At 43.5% G+C, this 21439-nt stretch overlaps 2 protein-coding genes across 5 annotated transcripts in view; one reads left to right on the forward strand and one right to left on the reverse strand.

Annotated features, from left to right (window-relative positions):
* Nucleotides 1–21439, forward strand: part of AAMDC (adipogenesis associated Mth938 domain containing) — a 52430-nt gene that overhangs the window by 29234 nt on the left and 1757 nt on the right. For all 4 annotated transcript variants that reach the window (XM_055283054.1, XM_055283053.2, XM_055283052.2 and 1 more), the window contains one exon: nucleotides 20605–20700. In XM_055283054.1, coding sequence (XP_055139029.1) covers nucleotides 20605–20700 — 96 coding nt within the window. The remainder of the gene's footprint in view (nucleotides 1–20604; nucleotides 20701–21439) is intronic.
* Nucleotides 4912–20609, reverse strand: LOC134736900 (uncharacterized). The gene is given in 2 exon segments (XM_063641453.1): nucleotides 4912–10576; nucleotides 10579–20609. Coding segments are annotated over 2 exon segments (1287 nt in total). The 5' UTR covers nucleotides 10952–20609; the 3' UTR covers nucleotides 4912–9662.

Below are 21439 nucleotides of genomic sequence, written 5' to 3' on the forward strand. Positions count from 1 at the left end.
TCAGCCTCCTGAGTAGCTGGGACCCCAGGCAATTGCCTCCATACCTGGCTAATTTTTTATTTTTTATTTTTATTTTTATTATTTTTTTGAGACGGAGTCTTGCTCTGTCGCCCAGGCTGGAATGCAGTGGTGTGACCTTGGCTCACTGCAACCTCTGACTCCCGGGTTCAAGCGATTCTCTTGCCTCAGCCTCCTGAGTAGCTGGGATTACTGGTGTGCATGACCACACCCGGCTAATTTCTTTTGCATTTTTAGTAAAGATGGATTTCACCATGTTGGCCAGGTCTGTCTCAAACTCCTGAGCTCAGGTGATCTGCCCATCTCGGCCTCTCAAAGTGTTGGGATTACTGGCGTGAGCCACTGCACCTGGCCTAATTTTTAAATATTTTGTAGGGACAGGGTCTCACTCTGTTGCTTAGGTTGGTTCAAACTCCTGGGCTCAAGTGATCTTTTTGCCTTGGCCTCCCAAAGTGCTGGATCTGTTTTTTTTTTTTAAATGATGCAGTTCCAAGTTATCCTTTCACTCTCCTATATTTCATAACACATATTTGAAGACCTAGCTATTCCATATCAAATTCTTTTTCTCTTCCAAACCTGTCATGATCTTTCTTTCCTCTGCACCTTTGCTAAAACTATTTCCTTCTGTATCTGATGAAATCTTATACATTCCTCTATTCTTGGCTTTTGCATTATCTCCTCTATGAAGCATTTTCTTAATCCTTCTGAGAATGAGCTGCTTACTCCCTTCCATTATTTAATACTCTGTGCCTCTATTATAGCACTTAGCACAGTTCACTTTTATTATAATGAGGATCTGTTTCCCCCGCTCAGTGGTAAACTCCCTAAGGTTAGCAAGAACTATGCATTTAACACAGTGCCAGTAAAGCAAGAACTCAATAAATGTTTGCTGAATTGAAATTTTCATTATAAATGTCATTAAACAAACTTTTTATCCTTTTTAACATTCCCTCTGAGATAGGTTAATGTTATAATTCCTTTTTTATTAGTTTAAAAAAGGACAGAGCAGATTTTATAGTGATTACAGAATGGAAACATAAGAAAATTTAAGGTCTTCAAGCAGTATCCTGAAATAATAATTAGTATAAACTCCAAAATCTCTACCAGTCATTAAAACAACTAGTATGTACCTAGTCAAATATAACTTTTCCAGGGTCACATAATTAATAATTTTTGGAACCAAAATTTGAGCATAAGTTGTTCTTTCTCTAAAGCCCATACTTTCCTTCTCTTTTATACTGTCCTTGCTCATTCCTATCCTAAGGCAATAACTATCTTATTATAGAAGAGTTTTCTATATGGAAACATGCATAGATCAGCATTCATGTGTCCTTTTCGTTAGACTGAAAGGGGTCAAGAATGAAGGTATAAAAATGTAAGTATAAAATTAAAGAAAAACCAATTAGCAGCCACACAAAGAAAACTAAAGGAACTATGGAAATGTTTACCCCAACTTCTTATTTTGAAAAATGTTAAACCTACAGAATAGTTATGTGAATAATAGAATACATTTCCATATATCCTTTACCTAAATCCTCAAGTTGTCAACATTTTACCATTTGTTTCTTTTCTCGCTCTAAACACACACACATACACACACATACACACACATACTTTGTCCCCCTGTCATTTGACAGTAAATCACAGATACAATATTTCAGTATTTCTCCCCTAAGGACATGAATATTCTCCTCTATAACTACAATTCTATTATCAAAAACAAGGATATTATCATTGATACAATATCTTTTTTTTTTTTTTTTTTTGAGATGGAGTCTCACTCTGTGGCCCAGGCTGGAGTGCAGTGGCACGATCTCGGCTCATTGTAACCTCTGCCTCCTGGGGTCAAGCAATTCTCTGCCTCATCCTCCTGAGTAGCAGGGATCACAGGCACGTGCCACCACGCCCGGCTAATTTTTGTATTTTTAGTAGAGACAGGGTTTCACCATCTTGGCCAGACTGGTCTTGAACTCCTGGCCTTGTGATCCACCCACCTCGGCCTCCCAAAGTGCTGGGATTACAGGCGTGAGCCACTGCACCCGGCTGATACAATAATATCTAATATACAGTCTGTATTCAGATTTCTCCAGTGTCCCAAGAATGTTCTCTATAACTTTTGTTGATTCTCAGAGAATTGTACAATTGACCAGGCTAGAGTTTCTTCTGCTCAGGACAGTTCTTCTTAAGGAAAGATTGATGAGCTGTTCCTAGCTGTTCCTTGTGTTTTTGTTTGCTTTTGCTTTTGTTTTCCTACTCACCTTCTAAAGCTGGTTGTTGTGGAAAGCTGATATAGTTGGATATTTGTCTCCACCCAAATCTTTTGTTGAAGTGTAATCCCCAATGTTGGAGGTGGGGCTTGGTGAGAGGTAATTGGGCCATGTGGGCAGTTCCCTCATGAATAACTTAGTGATGTCTTGGTGATAGTGAGTGAGTTATATCTGGTTATTTAAAAGTGTGTGGTACCTCCCCCAACCTTGCTCCTGCTTTCATCATATGACATGCCTACTCCCACTTCACCTTCTGCCATGGGTAAAAGCTCCCTGAGGCCTCCTCAGAAGTCAAGCAGATGCTGGCATCATGCTTGCACAGCCTGCAGAACTGTGAACCAATTAAACCTCTTTTGTTTATAAATTACCATCTCAGGTATTTCTTTATAGCAAAGTAAGAAAGGCCTCTGTTGAACTTCTTGAATTTTGAAAATTTTCAAACTGATATAACAAATTATACAAGAAATAGAATAAACAGTTGTATACCATCAATTCAGACTCACTAGTTGTTAACATTCTGCCACATTTGCTTTATCTAGCCCTCTGTGGCCCTCTTCTCTCCTCATAATTATTTTTGCTAAATAATTTGGAAGTAAGTTGTGGGCAGCCATAGTGGCTCACATCTGTAATCCCAGCACTTTGGGAGGATGAGGGATGAGATGGGAGGATCACTTGGGCCCAGGAGGTCAAGGCTGCAGTGAGCCATGATTGCATCAGTGAGCTTCACTCCAGCCTGGCCAATAGAATGAGACCCTGTCTCAAAAAAAAAAAAAAAAAAAAAGAAGAAGAAGAAGAAAGAAAAAGTCACTGAAATTAATGATCATTTTTAATGTTGTCAATGTGACATACAGAATTTGGTTTATTTGTTTCTGTTGGCATACAATTTTAGGTGCCTCCCATTTCCTGTCTGTCTTGATTTTAACTTTTTGAATATGTAAAATATTTACATAATTCAGAATTCAAACTTCAAACTATGACAGTCACTTGCTGTTCACTATCACCAGAACAGCAAGGGAGATATCCACATCCATGATCCAGTCACCTCCCATCAGGTCCCTCCTCCAACATTGGGGATTACAATTCAACATGAGATTTGCGCAGGGACACAAATCCAAATGATATCATAGATACACTCAGAAAGTCTTATTCACCTCCCTATCTCTTCCATCACATTGCCACCTCACTCCATGTAGGTAATTATTTTGTATTAGTTTCTGGTTTATCCTTTTTTGTATTTTTCTGGAAAAAATAAGCAAACATAAATATACATATATAAATAATTTTTTTCTTTTTTCCCCATTTTCCATACACAAAAGGTAGCATGCCTTACTTCTTTATATTCTGTTCACTTAATATATACAGAAAATCAGGATATCAGTTCATAGAGATATGTCTTTTTCTTTTTTACCACTGTATAGTAACCAACTTTGTGAATGTAATATTGTTTATTCACTTTAGTCCTAAGGGATGGGTACTCGATTGCTTTCAATATTTTAGTACTATAAACAATACTACATTGAATAACCATGTACATTTTTTTTGTATTGTTGAAAGTGTATATCCAGGGTAAATTTTTAGAACTGAGATTGTGATTAAAGAGTAAATGTAAATGTAGATTTGTTAGATATTGCCAAATTCCCCTTTATAGGGGTTGTACCATATTTTAGTATTACCAACAATTTATGAAAAGGCCAATTTTAAAATGTAGAAATGCTTAAATTTGTTAGTAAAAGTGAACAGTATTTGTATTAGTCCATTCTTTCATTGCTATAAAGAACTACCTGAGATTCGTTAGTTTCTAAAGAAAAGAGGTTTAATTGGCTCAGGTTTCCATAGGCTGTACAGGAAGCATTGCTAGGGAGGCCTCAGGAAACTTACAATCATGGCAGAAGGCAAAGAGGAAGCTGGCATGTCTTACATGGCCAGAGCAGGAGGCAGAAGTAGAGTGGGGAGGTACTATATACTTTTAAACAACCAGAACTCGTGAGAATTCACTCACTATCACGAGAACAGCAAGGGGGATATTGGCCCCGTGATCTAGTGGCCTCACACCAGGCCCCTTCTCCAACATTGGGGATTATAATTCGATTTGAGATTTGGTCAGGGACACAAATCCAAACCATATCATTCTGCATCTGGCCCCTCCCAAATCTCATGTCCTTCTCACATTTCAAATTACAACCATGCCGGGCTGGGTGCAGTGGCTCACCCCTGTAATCCCAGCACTTTGGGAGGCCAAATTGGGTGGATTGCTTCAGGTCAGGAGTTCAAGACCAGCCTGGCCAACATGATGAAACCCTGTCTCTACTAAAAATATAAACATTAGCTGGGCATGGTGGCGCACCCCTGTAATCCCAGCTACTTGGTAGGCTGAGGCAGGAGAATCGCTTGAACCTGGGAGCTGGAGGTGGCAGTGAGCTGAGATTGCACCACTGCACTCCAGCCTGAGTGACAGAGTGAGACTCTGTCTCAAAAAAAAAAAATAAAATAAATACAACCATGCCTTCCCAACAGTCCTCCAAATTCTTTTTTTTTTTTTTTTGAGACAGAGTCTCGCTCCGTTGCCCAGGCTGGAGTGCAGTGGTGCCATCTTGGCTCACTGCAAGCTCCACCTCCCAGGTTTATGCCATTCTCCTGCCTCAGCCTCCCGAGTAGCTGGGACTACAGGGGCCCGCCACCACACCTTGCTAATTTTTTTTGTATTTTTAGTAGAGACGGGGTTTCATTGTGTTAGCCAGGATGGTCTTGATCTCCTGACCTCGTGATCCATCCGTCTCGGCCTCCCAAAGTGCTGGGATTACAGGCGTGAGCCACCGTGCCCAGCTATCCTCCAAATTCTTAACACATTCCAGCATTAACTGAAAAGTCCACAGTCCAAAGTCTCATCTAATACAAGGCAAGTCTCTTCCGCCTATAAGCCTATAAGATCAAAAACAGTTAGTTACTTCCAAGATACAATGGGGTTATAGGCATTGGCTAAATATTTCCATTCCAAAAGGGAGAAATTAGCCAAAACAAAGAAGCTACAGTCCCATGCAAGTCTGAAACCCAGCAGGGCAGTAATTAAAACTTAAAACTCCAAAATAATATCCTTTGGCTCCATGTCTCACATCCATGTAACACTGATGCAAGGGGTGGAGTCCCAAGGCTTTGGGCAGCTCTGCCTCTGTGGCTCTGCAGGGTGCAACCCCTGTAGCTGCTTTCATGAGCATTGAGCGCCTGTGGGTTTTCCAGGTGCATGGTGCAAGCCATTGGTGGATCTACCATTCTCATGTCTGGAGGATGGTGGCCCTTTTCTCACACCTCCATTAACCAGTGTCCCAGTGGGGACTCTGTGTAGGGGCTCCAACCCCACATTTGCCCTCCATACTGCTATTGTAGAGGTTTTCCACCCCCAGCAGACTTCTGCCTGGACATCAGGCATTTCCATACATCCTCTAAAAACTAGGTAGAGGCTCCCAAGCCTCAAGTGTCACACTCTGTGCACCCACCGGCTTAACACCTCATGGGAGTCACCAAGGCCTATGGCTTGCACCCTCTGAAGCATCAGCCTGAGCTGTACCTTGGCCCCTTTTAACCGTAGCTAGAGCTGGAGTGGCCGTGATGCAGGGTGCCATGACCTGAGGCTGCACAGAGCAGTAAGGCCTTGTACCTGTCCCACAAAACCATTATTTCCTCCTAGGCCTCCAGGCCTGTGATGGGAGGAGCTACTGTGAAGGTCTCTAAAATTCCTTCCAGGAATTTTCCCCATTATCTTGCTTATGAATATTTGGCTCCTCTTTACATATGCAAATTTCTACAGCTGGCTTGAATTCCTCTCCTGAAATTTTTTTTTTCTTTTTTTGTTTTGAGACAGAGTCTCACTCTGTTGTCCAGGCTGGAGTGCAGTGGCGCGATCTCAGCTTACTGCAACCTCTACCTCTCAGGTTTACGCCATTCTCCTGCCTCAGCCTCCCAAGTAGCTGGGACTACAGGTGCTTGCCACCACACCCAGCTAATTTTTTTTTTTTGTATTTTTAGTAGAGACGGGGTGTCACTGTGTTAGCCAGGATGGTCTCGATCTGACCTCATGACCCATCTCGGACTCCCAAAGTGCTGGGATTACAGGTGTGAGCCACCATGCCCGGCCTTTTTTTTCTTTTATGCCACATGACCAGGCTGCAAATTTTTCAAACCTTTATAATCTGCTTCCCTTTTAAACGTAAGTTCCAGTTTTATGTCTTTTTTTTTTTTTTTTTTTGCTCAAGAATATGAGCATAGGCTGCTAGAAGCAGCCAGACCGTGTCTTGAGTGTTTTGCTGCTTAGAAATTTCTTCCACCAGCCAAGTGCAGTGGCTCATCCCTGTAATCCCAGCACTTTGGGAGGCCAAGGTTATGAGGTGGGCCAAGGTGAGCAGATTGCTTAAGCTCAGGAGTTCAAGACTAGCCTGGGCAACATGGCAAAACCCTGGCTCTAGCAAAAACACAAAAAATTAGCTGTGTGTGGTGGTATGCACCTGTAATCCCAGCTACTTGTGAGGCTGAGGTAGGGGGATTCCTTAAGCCCAGGAGGCAGAGTTGCAGTGAGCTGAGATTGCCCCATTGCATTCCAGCCTGGGTGACAGAGTGACACCCTGTCTCAAAAAAAAAAAAAAAAAAAAAGAAAGGTCTTCCACCAGATACCCTAAATCATCACTCTCAAGTTCAAAGTTCTACAGATCTCTAGGGCAGGGGCACAATGCCCCCAGTCTGTTTGCTAAAGCATAGCACAAGTAACCTTTACACTAGTTCCCAATAAGTTCCTCATCTCCGAGACCTTCTCAGCCTGGACTTCACTGTCCATATCACAGTGAGCATTTTGGTCACAACCATTCAACAGGTCTCCAGGAATTTCCAAATTTGCCCTCATCTTCCTTTCTTCTTCTGAGCCGTTCAAACTATTCCACCCTCTGCCCATTACCTAGTTCCATAGCTGCTTCCACATTTTCGGGTATCTTTATAGCATTACCCCCTTCCTGGTACCAATTTTCTTTATTAGTGTCTTCTTGCATTGCTATAAAGGGCTACCTGAGACTGGTTAGTTTCTAGAGAAAAGAGTTTCAATTGGCTCACAGTTCCACAGGCTGTAAAGGAAGCATAGCTGGGGAGGCCTCAGGAAACTTACTATCATGGCAGAAGGTGAAGAGGAAGCTGGCGTATCTTACATGGCTGGAGCAAGAGGAAGCGAGCAAGCAGAGAGGTGCTATATACTTTAAACAACCACATCTCACTCACTATCATGAGAACAGCAAGGTGGATACTGGCCCCATGATCCATGCACCTCCCACCAGTCCCCTTCTCCAACATTGGGGATTACAATTCGACATGAGATTTGGGCAGGGACACAAATCCAAACCATGTCAGTATTCCATATTTCATTCTTTACTGAAGTCAAAGTTGAAAACAGAATACAAGGTAGAAGCTCCCAAGAATGAAAGCACAGACTGGTGATTTCTCAGAGCATGTTAGAATCCTTCATTTAAGCTCAAATATTCTAGCATCCAAAAATGAATTTGGATATGTAGCATCATTAATTCACTATGAAGTAATAGTGCATATATCATCACCCAACACTAAAGGATATGTAGGGTCTGCTTACTGGCGTTGTCTTTAAGATAAATCACCTGTTTCTGCCTTCAAGAAGCTCTATAGAGGAATTAAGCAAAAAGATAATTGTAATAAGTGCCACGGTAGATGAACCAAGAGAGGTATAATGGTAATGAGAGGAAGGAATACCTAAGACTGCCTAGATCACTTAGAGGTATTCTTCATAGAAAGTGGGATCTTTGACCTGACTCTTGAAGGAGAAGTTTCCCAGGTAAACAATGGTAACTAGCCTACTGGCAGGAAAAACATATGTCTAGATGTAGAAGTGTAGGAAAAAATGCTGGAGTAGAATCATGGGAAGAGCTCTTCAATTTGTCACTATCTATAAATATTTATTTTTATAGGAATATCTATAATATTTATTTGTATAGGGAGCTCTAAAGTCACATAATTGGTTGAGGCTAGATTGATATTTAAGATCCATCTAAGCCTTGGATCCTGTGACTCTGATTATTTTGTTTTATTTATTTATTTTTTTATTTTACTTTAAGTTCTCAGATACATGTGCAGAACATGCAGGTTTGTTACATAGGTATACATGTGCCATGATGGTTTGCTGCACCTATCAACCCATCAACTAGGGTTTTTTTTTTTTTTTTTTGAGATGGAGTCTCGCTCTGTCACCCCAGCTGGAGGGCATTGGTGCAATCTTGGCTCACTGCAGCCTCCACCTCCCGGGTTCAAGTGATTCTCCTGCCTCAGCCTCCCAAGTAGCTGGGACTACAGGCGTGCGCCACCATGCCCTGCTAATTTTTGTATTTTTAGTAGAGACACGGTTTCACCATATTGGCCAGGCTGGTCTTGAACTCCTGACCTTGTGATCCACCCACATTGGCCCCCCCAAAGTGCTGGGATTACAGGTGTGAGCCACCATGCTCGGCCGTCATCTAGGTTTTAAGCCCCACATGCATTAGGTATTTGTCCTAATGCTGTCCCTCACAGGTGACCCAGGCTGGAGTACAGTGGTATGATCATATTTCACTATAACCTCAAACTTCTGGACTCAAGCAATCCTGTTGTGTCAGCCTCCTGAGTAGCTGAGACTACAGTTGTGTGCCACCATGCATGGCTAATACATCTAATTTTTTTTTTTTTTTGAGACAGACTCTTGCTCTGTCACCCAGGTTGGAGTGCAGTTGCGCAATCTCGGCTCACTGCAACCTCCGCCTCCTGCGTTTAAGCAATTCTTTTTTTTTTTTTTTTTTTTGTAGTTGCAAGATTTAATAGAGTGAAAACAGAGCTCCCATACAAAGGGAGGAGACCCAAAGAGGGTTGCCATTGCCAGCTTGAATGCTGGCTCAAATGCCCGCTGTGCTCTCAGGCAATAGATGATTGGCTATTTCTTTACCTCCTGTTTTTGCCTAATTAGCATTTTAGTGAGCTCTCTTTGCTACCTGATTGGTGGGGTGTGAGCTAAGTTGCAAGCCCTGTGTTTAAAGGTGGATGCGGTCACCTTCCCAGCTAGGCTTAAGGATTCTTAGTCAGCCTAGGAAATCCAGCTAGTCCTGTCTCTCAGTCCCCCCTCTCAACAGGAAAACCCAAGTGCTGTTGGGGAGGTTGGCCGATGACTGCTTTAACTGCTTCCTGCTGAATTGGGGAGTAGTAGGGGTTGTGCAGTTGAGATTTCCTTGGGAGGGGTGCATTTGATGTCATTAACATCAGAGCATTGGCCAGCAGGCCAGTCCAGGGGTCCGCGGTAGGTCTTAGTCATGGACTGCATCGGGGGCTCCATTTGAAGAACTATTTGTAGTTTTACAGCTTCAATTCTGGAAGAGACAAACTTAACAAGGAGGTTAGAGATACAGGGATTGAAATGTATGGCCTGCAGTGCAGGGGATTATTTCTTTGGCACACTTTACAGGCCCTGACTATCTGCTTGATAGTTTTGAAAAGGCCTGGTCCAGTAAGTAATGATTTGGCTATCTGATGGGTGTTATCAATGCCTAAGTGAAAGGTTTGGTGAAGGGTTTCAAGTAATTTCCATTGGTTAGCTGCAGGCAAAAGTATTTTTCCTTCTTCAGTGGCTAGCCATCCTGAGGGGAAGAAACTATGTCCTCGTGAGGTTCCCCATTCTATTTCTTCTTTTGAGTACAGGGGCTTGGTTTCCCAGAGGGGATTACCCCATACTAGGGGTCCTTCTATAAGCATTTCTGATAGAGGGTCCTGTCTTGCAGCTCTTTTTGCTTCAAGATCTGCTTGGCAGTTCCCTTCTATTTCCCTTTCCTTTCCTTTCTGATGACCCCAGCAGTGTAAGACTGCCACCTCTTTAGGTTTCTGTACAGCCAGTAATAATTTCCTAATGGCTTCCTGATGTTTGATAGGTGTTCCCTCGGAAGTTAGGAATTCCTTTTCTCTCCATATTGCTGCATGGGCATGGAGGACTAGGTAAGCACACTTATAGTCTGTATATATATTTATCCTTTTTCCTTCTAATTCTAGTGCCTGAGTGAGGGCTATTAGTTCTGCCAGCTGAGCACTAGTTCCTGGAGTGAGGGGATTACTTTCAAGTATTCCATTATCACTGACCACTGCATACCCCATGTTTTGAAGTCCTTTTTCTACAAAGGAACTTCCATCAGCATACAAGTTGAGGTCGGGATCAGTCAAGGGAACCTCTAAAAGGTCCCCTCGAGTGGCATAGGTTTGAGCAATTACTTGTTGACAGTATATTCTATCTTTTCTTCATTGTCTGGAAGAAATGTGGCTGGGTTAAGAGTTGCACAAGTGCGCAGTCGCAGCACTGGCCCTTCAAGTAATAGAGCCTGATATTTAAGTAAATGGTTGTCTGACAGCCACAAGTCTCCTTTAGCAGTGAGTATGCCGTTCACATCATGAGATGTCCACACGGTAAGATCTCTTTCCTGTATTATTTTAACTGCTTTAGATACTAAGACTGCTATTGCTGCCACTACCCATAAACAATGAGGCCAACCCTTTGCCACTACATCAGTTTTCTTACCCAGGTACGCCACGGGTTGCAAGTTCGTCTCTCGGACGTGTGTAAGGACTCCTAGAGCTATCCCTGTTTTTTTCTGTGACATATGAAGTCTTGCCCCGTTGGCAAGCTTAACACTGGGGCTTGGGTTAGGGCCTTCTTTAGGGCCTGGAAAGCCACTTCTGCTTCAGGTGTCCATCTTACTAAATGGGTATTGGCTTTCTGAGTTTCCTTAATTAGTGTATATAATGGCCTGGCTATTTCACCATACCTGGGAATCCATATTTGGCAGAAGCCTATTATGCCAAGGAATCTTCTTAGTTGCTTTAGGGTTTGGGATGAGGATAAGCCAGTATGGGCTGGGTACATTCCTCACTGAGGGCCCTGGTGCCTTAGGATAATTTTAGCCCTAAGTATTTAGCCTGCTGTGAGCAGAGCTGAGCCTTTGGTTTGGAAACCTTGTAGCCACAGGTGACAAGGAAATTTAAGAGCGCTTGGGTGGCTTGATGGCACAAAGTTTCTGAACAGGCGGCTAAAAGTAAATCATCCATGTACCGAAGGACAAGAGTGTCCAGGTGTGAGAACTGGCTCAAGTCTTGGGCTAATGCCTGGCCAAATAGATGGGGGCTGTCCCTGAATGCTTGGGATAAAACAGTCCAGGTGAGTTGAGACGTTGGGTTTGAAGGATCTTCAAAGGCAAACAAGAATTGAGAGTCAGGATGTACAGGGATGCAGCAAAAGGCATCTTTAAGGTCCAGGACTGTAAACCACTCTGCTTCCTCTGGTATTTGGGAAAGCAGAGTATAACGGTTAGGTACAGCTGGGTATAAAGGACAATGGCCTCATTGATAATCCTGAGATCTTGCACCAACGTCCACTGTCTGTTGGGTTTCTGTACCCCTAAAATTGGTGTATTGCAGGGGCTATTGCATAGTTTTACTAGGCCGTGGGCTTTTGGGTTCTTAACAATTTTCTTGAATCCTTGTTGGGCCTCGGGTCTAAGTGGGTACTGCCTTTGGTAGGGAAAGGAGGTGGAATCCTTTAGTTTAATTTGAACAGTATGGGCATTTTTTGCTCGTCCATATTGTCCTTTTGTTGCCCAGACTTCAGGATTAATTCCTTCCTCAAGCAGGGGACAACAAATGGGTGTTCCTTCTCCTATGTTCAGGTGTATAATGGCCCCTGCTTTTGCTAGAATGTCTCTCCCTAAGAAGGGAGTGGAGCTTTCAGGCATAATTAGAAAAGCATGTGAAAAGAGTAAAGTTCCCCAGTCACAACTTAGTGGCTGAGAGAGAAGTATTTAGTGACTGGCTGTCCTAGGACCCCTTGGATAGTGACAGATCTGGAGGACAGTTGTCCAGGACAGGAGAGTAAGACTGAGAAGGCCGTGCCAGTGTCCAGGAGACGGTTAACCTCCTGGCCCTCAACGGTCAAGTACACCCGGGGCTCTGTGAGGGTGATGGCATGGGCTGGCACTTGCCCTGGGCACCCTCAGTCCTGCTGCTGGATCATCTGGTTAATGGCTTCTGACTCAGAGGACCTTCATCCCCTGGGACAGTGGGCCTTCCAGCAATTCCCTTGACATAAGGGGCATGGACGAGGGGGCGGCTTATTTCTATGTGAACAATCTTTTTTAAAGTGTCCTTATAGACTGCACTGGAAGCAAGCCCTATTAGGCATTTGATTTCCCTAGGCTTTCCGTGTTCCAGAGCCTCCAAAGTCCGCTTGCCTGAGGGCCATGACTAAAGCAGTGGCCTTTTTTTTTTTATCCCGTTTGTCCCGTTCTGCCTGCTCCTCCTGATCTCTATTATAAAAAACCGAGGTTGCCAAGTTCAATAGGGTTTCTAAGTTTTTTGAAGTTTTTTTCTAATGTCTGCAGCTGACTGAGTGATAAACCTATCCTTTAAGATTAGTCGGCCTTCAATACAGTCAGGTGACAGAGAGGTATGCTTTCTCAATGCCTCCCTTAGTCTCTCCAGAAAGGCAGTAGGATTTTCTTCCTTTCCCTGTGTTATAGTGGACATAATTGCATAATTCATAGGCTTCTTCCTAAGTCCTTCTAGCACGCAAGTTAGCAAATGTCTGCGGCACCAACCTGCATGTTCTGATTCTGTGTCCCAGTGAGGGTCTACAATGGGAACTGCCTGCTGGCCTGTGGGGAATAGTTCTCTTTCCTCTGTTGTCATCCTACCATTGACCTGAGATACCAGAGATCGCCAAATCTTGGGCTGCAGTTATGGCGGCACTTCTCTCATTTGGGGTTAGTGTCTGATTTAGCAGTAACATTATGTCTCTCCATGTCAGATCAGAGGATTGTCCTAACCCTTGTAAAACATCAATATAGCCATCAGGATTATCTGAGAATTTAAATTAAAATTATCTATAGATAATCTATAATTAAAATTATCTATAGATAATCCATAATTAAAATTATCTATTTAAAATTATTTTAATTTGCTTCAAGTCTGAGAGAGAAAAAGATACGTGCACTCTGGCTGGGCCGAATTCTCCTCCCACCACTTGGAGGGGGCATAATTGGGAAACATTGGCACTCTTTGGTTCATTGTTTACCCCTTTGTCTATCTCCTTTTGGATCGTTTGGGTTGAAGGGGTGTCCTTATTAGTTGGGGAAGGAGTTGGGGGGCCACCCTAGTAGGGAGGTAGACTCGAGGGCTTCCTGCAGGGCATAAATCACACTTTTTACGTAATTGCGAGTTGTCTCTTAATGAAAAGAAAGTTTGTACATATGGCACTTCACTCTTCCTTCTTTTCTACAAAGGAGATCTAGGTGTAAGATGGTGTTATAATTTATACTTCCCTCAGGAGGCCAGGTTTCTGCCCCTTGAAGAGGATATTGTGGCCAGGCGGTACTGCAGAAAAATATAAGTCGTTTCTTTCTTAGTGTCTGAGAGTCAAATTGGTCCCAATTCTCCAGAATATATCTTAGGGGCATTTTCGCCTTGGGGGGAACGTTTCCCATCGCTTTGGAGGTCCCTTCATGGTCGCCAAATGTTACCGGGGGGTCCTTGCTCCCAGAGCTCCTAATGTGGTGGCGGGCCGCTTCCAAGATGGTGGCAAGCCTCGTGTTCTCTGAACTGGGGTGCTTGGCCTCACAGATTCCAAGGAATGGAATCTTGGGCCATGCTGTGAGTGTTATAGCCCTATTAGAAGCCGTGGGTCACAGAAGAGAACCGTGGAACCCAGCGACTAGTGTTCAGCTCGATTAGGACAAACCCGGGCACTTAGCCGTGCAGAAACAATGGCAAGCCTTTAGCCCAATCGGGAGCGGCAATGGGCACCTCGCTGGATCAGGAACACAGCGGACACCCTGCCGGATCCAGAGGGATGGAAGTCAGCGGCGGGTCTGTGACGGCGGCAAACAGCAGTGGTGGACGGTGAGCGAAAGCTCAGCTCGAGCCGTAACAAACATGGACCAGAAGAGTGCAGTTGCAAGATTTAATAGAGTGAAAACAGAGCTCCCATACAAAGGGAGGGGACTCAAAGAGGGTAGCCGGCGTTTAAGCAATTCTTGTGCCTCAGCCTCCTGAGTAGCTGGGATTACAGGCATGTGCCACTACGCCTGGCTAATTTTTGTAATTTTAGTAGAGACAGGGTTTCACTATGTTGGCCAGGATGGTCTTGAACTCCTGGCCTCAAGAGATCCACCCACCTTGGCCTCCCAAAGTGCTGGGATTGTAGGCATGAACCACCACACCTGGCTGATTTTTTATAGACACGAAGTCTCACTGTGTTGCCCATGCTGGTCTCAAACTCCTGGACTCAAGCGACCCTCCTGCCTCAGCCTCTCAAAGCACTGAGATTACAGGTGTGAGCCTCTCTGCCTATCCCTATAACTCTTATTATTGCAGCTAATATGGTGGACTTGAATCTTATTAAGGGATTAAAATTTTAAAGTCAGCAATTATGATAAAATTTGCAAATAGTTTAAATCCTTTAAGATGATCCTTTTTTTTTTTTTTTTGAGACAGAGTTTCACTCTTGCCGCCCAGGCTGGAGTTCAGTGGCACGATCCTGGCTCACTGCAACCTCTGCCTCCCATATTTAAGCGATTCTCCTGCCTCAGCCTCCCAAGAAGCTGGGATTACAGGTGCCTGCTACCATGCCCAGCTAATTTTGGTATTTTTAGTAGAGATGGAGTTTCACCATGTTTGCCAGGCTGGTCTCAAACTCCTGACTTCAGCTGATATGCCCGCCTCGGCCTCCCAAAGTGTTGGGATTACAGGCATGAGCCACCGCTCCTGGCCAAGATGATCCCTTTAATGTTAGAACATAATGATTATTCTTGGGCCCATCTATACTGAAAATACAAAAATTAGCCAGGCGTGGTGGCACATGCCTGTAATCCCAGCTATAGGCTGAGGCCGGGAGAATCACTTGAACCCGGGAGTCGGAGGTCGCAGTGAGCCAAGATCAAGCCACTGCACTCCAGCCTGGGCAACAGAGCGAGACACCATCTCAAAAAATAAAAAATAAAAGAACATAGTGGTTATTCTTGATTGAGAACCAGATTAATTAGTTGCCTTGCATTTAGGTGTATATTATATGAAAAAATGCATACTGTAGTTCTAAACACTAGAAATACACTCAGTGAGTCAAAGGTTCATACTGGAAGCAGCAACTATGAAATTGACATAGAAGGAATAGTAGATACTTGTCTGCTATCTCATGTACAATCCAGGGCATATGTTCCTTGAATAGAACGACTGAATTGCCAGGCACAGTGGCTCACACCTGTAATCTCAATACGTTGGGAGGCCAAGATAGGAGGATTGTTTGAGCCTAGGAGTTCAAGACAAGCCTGGGCAATATAGAGAGACCTCCTTGCTACAGAAAGTTAACAAATTAGCCAGGCATGGTGGCACATCTGTATTCCCAGCTACTTGGGAGGCTGAGGTGGGAGGATCACTTGAGCCTGGGAGGTTGAGGCTGCAATAAGCCCTGATCGCACCACTGCCCTCCAGCCTCAGTGACAAAGCGAGACCCTGTCTCAAAAACAAAAAAGAATGACTGAATTACTCTATTTCCATAGTTCTTACTCTCTCCTTCTCTGGACCCGTATAGTTGAATTCCCATAAGGTAAAGGCCCTATAATATGTCTCCCTTGTATATATTTTGCAAATTAGACATAGTGTCTAATGTGGTTGAGTCCCCAACATTCATTCTACTGCACATGATTTGCATAACTAGTCATGGTTTAGTTTAATAATGGATTACTTAGCGTGATTACTTAGCGTGAAGGCCAAGGTGTTGTAATAGAAGTCTCAAAATTCAGTAGCATAAAGAAGATAGAAGTGTCTTTCTCTCAAAAATTATTGTGGCCAGTCCAAACTGGTGGTAGGGTGGGAGAGATGTGGATAGCACAGGTTCATTTAGGGGCCTAGGTTTTTTCTTTCTGTTGCTCTACCATCTCCTAGAACATTTGAATTGTAGGAACCGGTTGTAGGCATGGCAGGGCTCTAACTTGCAAGGAAGAGGAAAGAGAAGAAAAGCTCATGCCAAACCTAGATATGAAATCATTTCTTCTGCTCACGTTCCATTGAATTTTAAATTAGTGACAGCACAGTCATATGACCACACTTAACTGCAAGAAGTACAGAAAATGGAGTGTCTAGCTTATCAGCTATGTGCCCCAGAAAATGGGCAGAATGGATTTTGAAAGAACAACTAGTCATCTGCCATTATGAGACGGGAGGGTAAGTTGGCTAGCAGACTTTTGGAAAATATTTCCATTTTCCTAAACTAATAAAGAAGCACATATAATACTAGACCAAAAGTTTGTTAATATTTTGATAATTCCACTTGTATGAAATGTTTCCTCTATAATCTTACATATCTTCTTTTGTATATTCTAAAACATTATTCTGAGATGGGGACCATCGGCCTCAATACACTGCCAGAGGGGCCTGTAGCACAAAAATGGGCCTCTGCACTGGCAGAGGCAGCAAGATTATTTAACAGCCTGTTAATTCAGACAAGCAATAATGAGAATGTGACTCAGGCAGTGTCCACAGGGGATAGATTCCAGAGATCCTTTAACCTTCACTCACAGAATCTGCTTTTATCAGCAATACAGCCAGATGATAGCATTGCTACTACCCATTTATGCTCACTTAATTTTGGCAGAAGGAAATACTTCTTTGGAAGAGTAGTTTAGGAATGTTTTCTTTTTAAAGTTAGCTTGAAATAGGGAGAAATGTTCAAGACAGATAGGATGCCATCTTGTTGTTTAGCCAGCATAATGGATATTAGCTGGACATTTTTCCACAATTAATAGCTTCCCCCGCAGAAAAAACAATAAGCTTTTACCGCCTTAGATCGCGTGACAGAAAGCCTCTTAAAGTAGAGGAACAGAATCAGACACCAATAGGAACAAGAGCCTTAGTGATTTGCCCTGAGGGATTGGAAGCAGCACAGGAATTGCTAGTGGCAGGTTGAGGATGCCTCAATAATAGTCTCATGCTCCAATCCCAGGCCTCTGCACAAAATTGTGAGTAATCACTGCCAACGCCTGGATCCACAGGCCCTTGCAGAGTTATCTTTCATTGCTTTGTACATGACACTGTGAGCCTGCAGTAAAGCAGTAGCAGCCCAATTCATCACTTGAGTTCCATTGATCCAGCCACTCCAATGGGCTGTGGCTGTCTCCAGTCTAATCTCCAGAGGATTATGGGTTTGCAGTCTCCTATGACCTTACACTTGGATTTCCAGCAGTCAGTGGCCTTGTTTCATTTTACTAGAATGTGAGCTCTGGGTGAGAGAGTGAGACTCCATCTCGAAAAAAAAATATTAAAATAAATAAAACTGCACATGTAAATATGTAAGACATTACAGGATTTAATGAAAACTCATATTCATCCTCCCCATACGTTTCTTTTTGTTCTTTTTCTTTTTCTTTTTTTTGAGACAGAGTTTCACTCTTGTTGCCCAGGCTGGAGTGTAGTGGCACGATCTCAGCTCACTGCAACCTCCACTTGCTGGGTTCAAGCGATTCTCCTGCCTCAGCCTCCTGAGTAGGTGGAATTACAGGCACATGTCACCACACTCGGCTAATTTTTGTATTTTTAGTACAGACAGGGTTTCACCATGTTAGCCAGGCTGGTCTTGAACTCCTGACCTCAGGTAATCCTCCCTCCTTGGCCTCCTGAAGTGCTGGGATTACAGGCATGAGCCACTGTACCTGGCCCCCATACCTTTCATAAATATATAAATTTCAGTTCTATCTCCATAACGCTTCATCTTCCTGAACTGGAAAACCCTTCTTTCTCTGGCCCATTTGTTATCTCTTTGATAATTTCAACAGCTCTTTTCCTATACCATGTCTACCACTAGAATGTACCCCTTCTACAACCACTGCATCAAGGCCTATTCATGTTCATACTTCAAGACCCAGTTAAAACAGCATGTCTTCCATGACAGTTTCCCACTTGGGTTTATTCACTCTGTCTTCTGAGATCCTCAACTCCATTTCTTCTCATCCTACTATAAATATTTGCACATTTTCACTAACCTTACCTGAATGAAACTCCATGGAACATTTGGTTCATCTCAGTATTTCTACTGCTTAGAAATACTGAGACTTGCCACAGAGTTAAGTTCTCAGTAAATGCTGGATGAATGAATGAAAGGATAGAGGTATATGGGTCAGGAAAGGAATGCTTTGTCTCTGTGAACTTCAGTGCTAAAAGCATTATCCTTGTGCAGCTACATAACAGGCGGAGCCCGGTAGGTTGGGCTGGTAGTTCCCAAGCTCTAATACCCATATCCCCTTTGCTGACGTAGAGGTAGTTCAAGAAGCCACCATCCTTTAATGCTCAATTCATCTTTGTTAAACACTTCACCTTAAATGAGTCTGGAAGACTGGGAAGACTTTTCAGAGTGATTGGTAGGTTTTAAAGCATAAAAAGAAGTTTCCTGGAGTTAGCTGGGAAGTTAGGAAGTTCAGAAAAAAAGTAACAATATAGAGATTCTTATGAAATTTTTCTAAAGTCAAAATTTTAGCATGCTATGCAAGTGCTTTCTTTTCCCACCTCATCGGTCACTCTACACACAAGTTGTACTGACTTAACTGTTCTTCTAGTTTTTTTCTTTCCTCTGAGCCTTTTTTTTTTTTTTTCGAGACAGAGTCTCATTCTGTCGCCCAGGCTGGAGTGCAGTGGCACAATCTTGGCTCACTGCAAGCTCTGCCTCCCGGGTTCACGCCATTCTCCTGCCTCAGCCTCCCGAGTGGTTGGGACTACAGGCACCCGCTACCACGCCCGGCTAATTTTTTGTATGTTTAGTGGAGACGGGGTTTCACCATGTTAGCCAGGATGTTCTTGATCTCCTGACCTCGTGATCCACCCGCCTCGGCCTCCCAAAGTGCTAGGATTACAGGCGTGAGCCACCACGCCCGGCTGCCTTTTTTTTTTTGAGATGAAGTCTTGGTCTTGTTGCCCAGGCTGGAGTGCAATGGCGTGATCTCAGCTCACTGTAACCTTTGCCTCCCAGGTTCAAGTGATTCTCCTGCCTCAGCCTCCCGAATAGTTGGGACTACAGGCACGCGCCACCACGCCCAGCTAATTTTTGTATTTTTAGTCGAGACGGGGTTTCGCCATGTTGACCAGACTGATCTCAAACTCCTGACCTCAGCCTCCCAAAGTGCTAGGATTACAGGCGTGAGCCACCATACCTGGCCACCTTTTTTTTTTTTCTTTTAATGTACAGTCCAGAGGTTTTTTTTTTTTTTTTTTTTTTAACACAAATTATGGCATGCATTCACAGGGAATAGGCTCCAGCAACTCAGGCTCCTTCCCATTGGTTCTTACACAGTGTGCTTCTCTGGGTGGAGTAGGCTGGCGTTTAATTTGAACCCGGGTACCTTTCTCTCTGGCTTCCTTCTTTTACTAAACATTTTCCTTCACGCATTTCAGGAAGCTCTACTGGCTCTTAGTGTGCTTAATGTGCTCAATAGGCACAATTCTCTTGGCAAGAATCTGGCCTGTAACTTATTTGTTTACAACAGTGCCAACAGCATGTTGGGTAATACTGTAGACTCTTCCAGTTTTGCCATGGTAACATTTGTGGGACATTCCTTTTTGAACAGTACCCATTCCCTTGATGTCTACCATATCACCTGTCTTATAGATTCACATGTACCATGTGACCAAAGGAACAACTCCATATTTTCTAAAAGGCCTAGAGGACATATATTGGGTGCATCTCCTCTTTCCCTTTGTATTTGTCATTTTGGCAAATTACTGGAAGATGGTTGTTCCAGCCAAAAGGTCCTGAGCCTTTTTAAATGCTTTTTCCTGTGCTTGGAATGCCTTGTTTCCCGGATTTCGTTTATTTATCTTTTTCTTTTTTCTTTTCTTTTTTTTTTTTTGAGATAGGGTCTCACTCTGTTGCCCAGGATGGAGTGCAGTGGTGCAGTCATGGCTCACTGCAGCCTCGACCTCCCAGGCTCAAGCAATCCTCCTAACTCAGCTCTCCTGAGTAGCCGGGACTACAGGCATAAGCTACGTTTTTATTTTTTGTAGAGACACGGTCTCCCTATGTTGCCCAGGCTGGTCTTGAACTCCCAGGTTCAAGGGATCCTGCCTCGTCACCCTCCCTAAGTGCCTTAAAGAGCCTATGAGTGATGCTTGGCACAAAGTGAACCTCAGTAGACATTTCTTGAATGAATGAATCCCACAAGAATGCCTATTGCAATGAAACATTGAGAGCAGGTACTTCTCTACTTTCTCTTTCCACATCCAGCATTCTCCTGGTGTGCAGCCTGCAGATGTGAAGGAAGTTGTTGAGAAGGGTGTACAGACTCTTGTGATTGGCCGAGGGATGAGTGAGGCCTTGAAGGTAGGTGTTGGTATGCACAGCATTCCTGAGGACAGGTGGGGATCTCTTGGGCCTTTGTCTTACAGATTTGTCCTTCTTGGGAGGTCATCTTTATATATCATGTACCCTCATTTTGCTGACCCAGGATAGCAATGGCTGCATACATTCCTCTGCCTCATGAGCGTTGGGCTGTCCAGTCTACGTAACCCTGAGACGGTGTCATTTCAACTATTTCTCAGAATCCCTCAAGTTCTACAAGGATCACTATTTGGTCCTTTATAGTTTAATAATACTTTATATCCTCATAGTATACTTTATAGTACTTCTAATTTTTCTTTTCTTGGACACATTTATAGTTTTCCCCTCTTAAGAAAAAAATTTAATTTTATTTTTCTTTTTTAAAAAATATAGATGGGGTCTCACTATTGTCGCCCAGGCTGGTCTTGAGCTCCTGAGCTCAAATGATCTCCTGCTTCGGCCTCCCAAAATGCTAGGATTACAAATGTGAGCTACCACGTCTGGCCTATTTTTAAATTTTCTTTCTTTTTTTTTTTTTTTTGAGACGGAGTCTTGTTCTGTTGCCCAGGCTGAGTGCAGTGGCACCATCTTGGCTCACTGTAACCTCCGCCTCCCGGGTTCACGCCATTCTCCTGCCTCAGCCTCCTGAGTAGCTGGGACTACAGGCACCCGCCACCACGCCCGGCTAATTTTTTTGTATTTTTAGTAGAGACAGGGTTTCACCGTGTTAGCCAGGATGGTC

This window comes from Symphalangus syndactylus, chromosome 6 (assembly GCF_028878055.3).
Source record: "Symphalangus syndactylus isolate Jambi chromosome 6, NHGRI_mSymSyn1-v2.1_pri, whole genome shotgun sequence".
NCBI lineage: Eukaryota > Metazoa > Chordata > Mammalia > Primates > Hylobatidae > Symphalangus > Symphalangus syndactylus.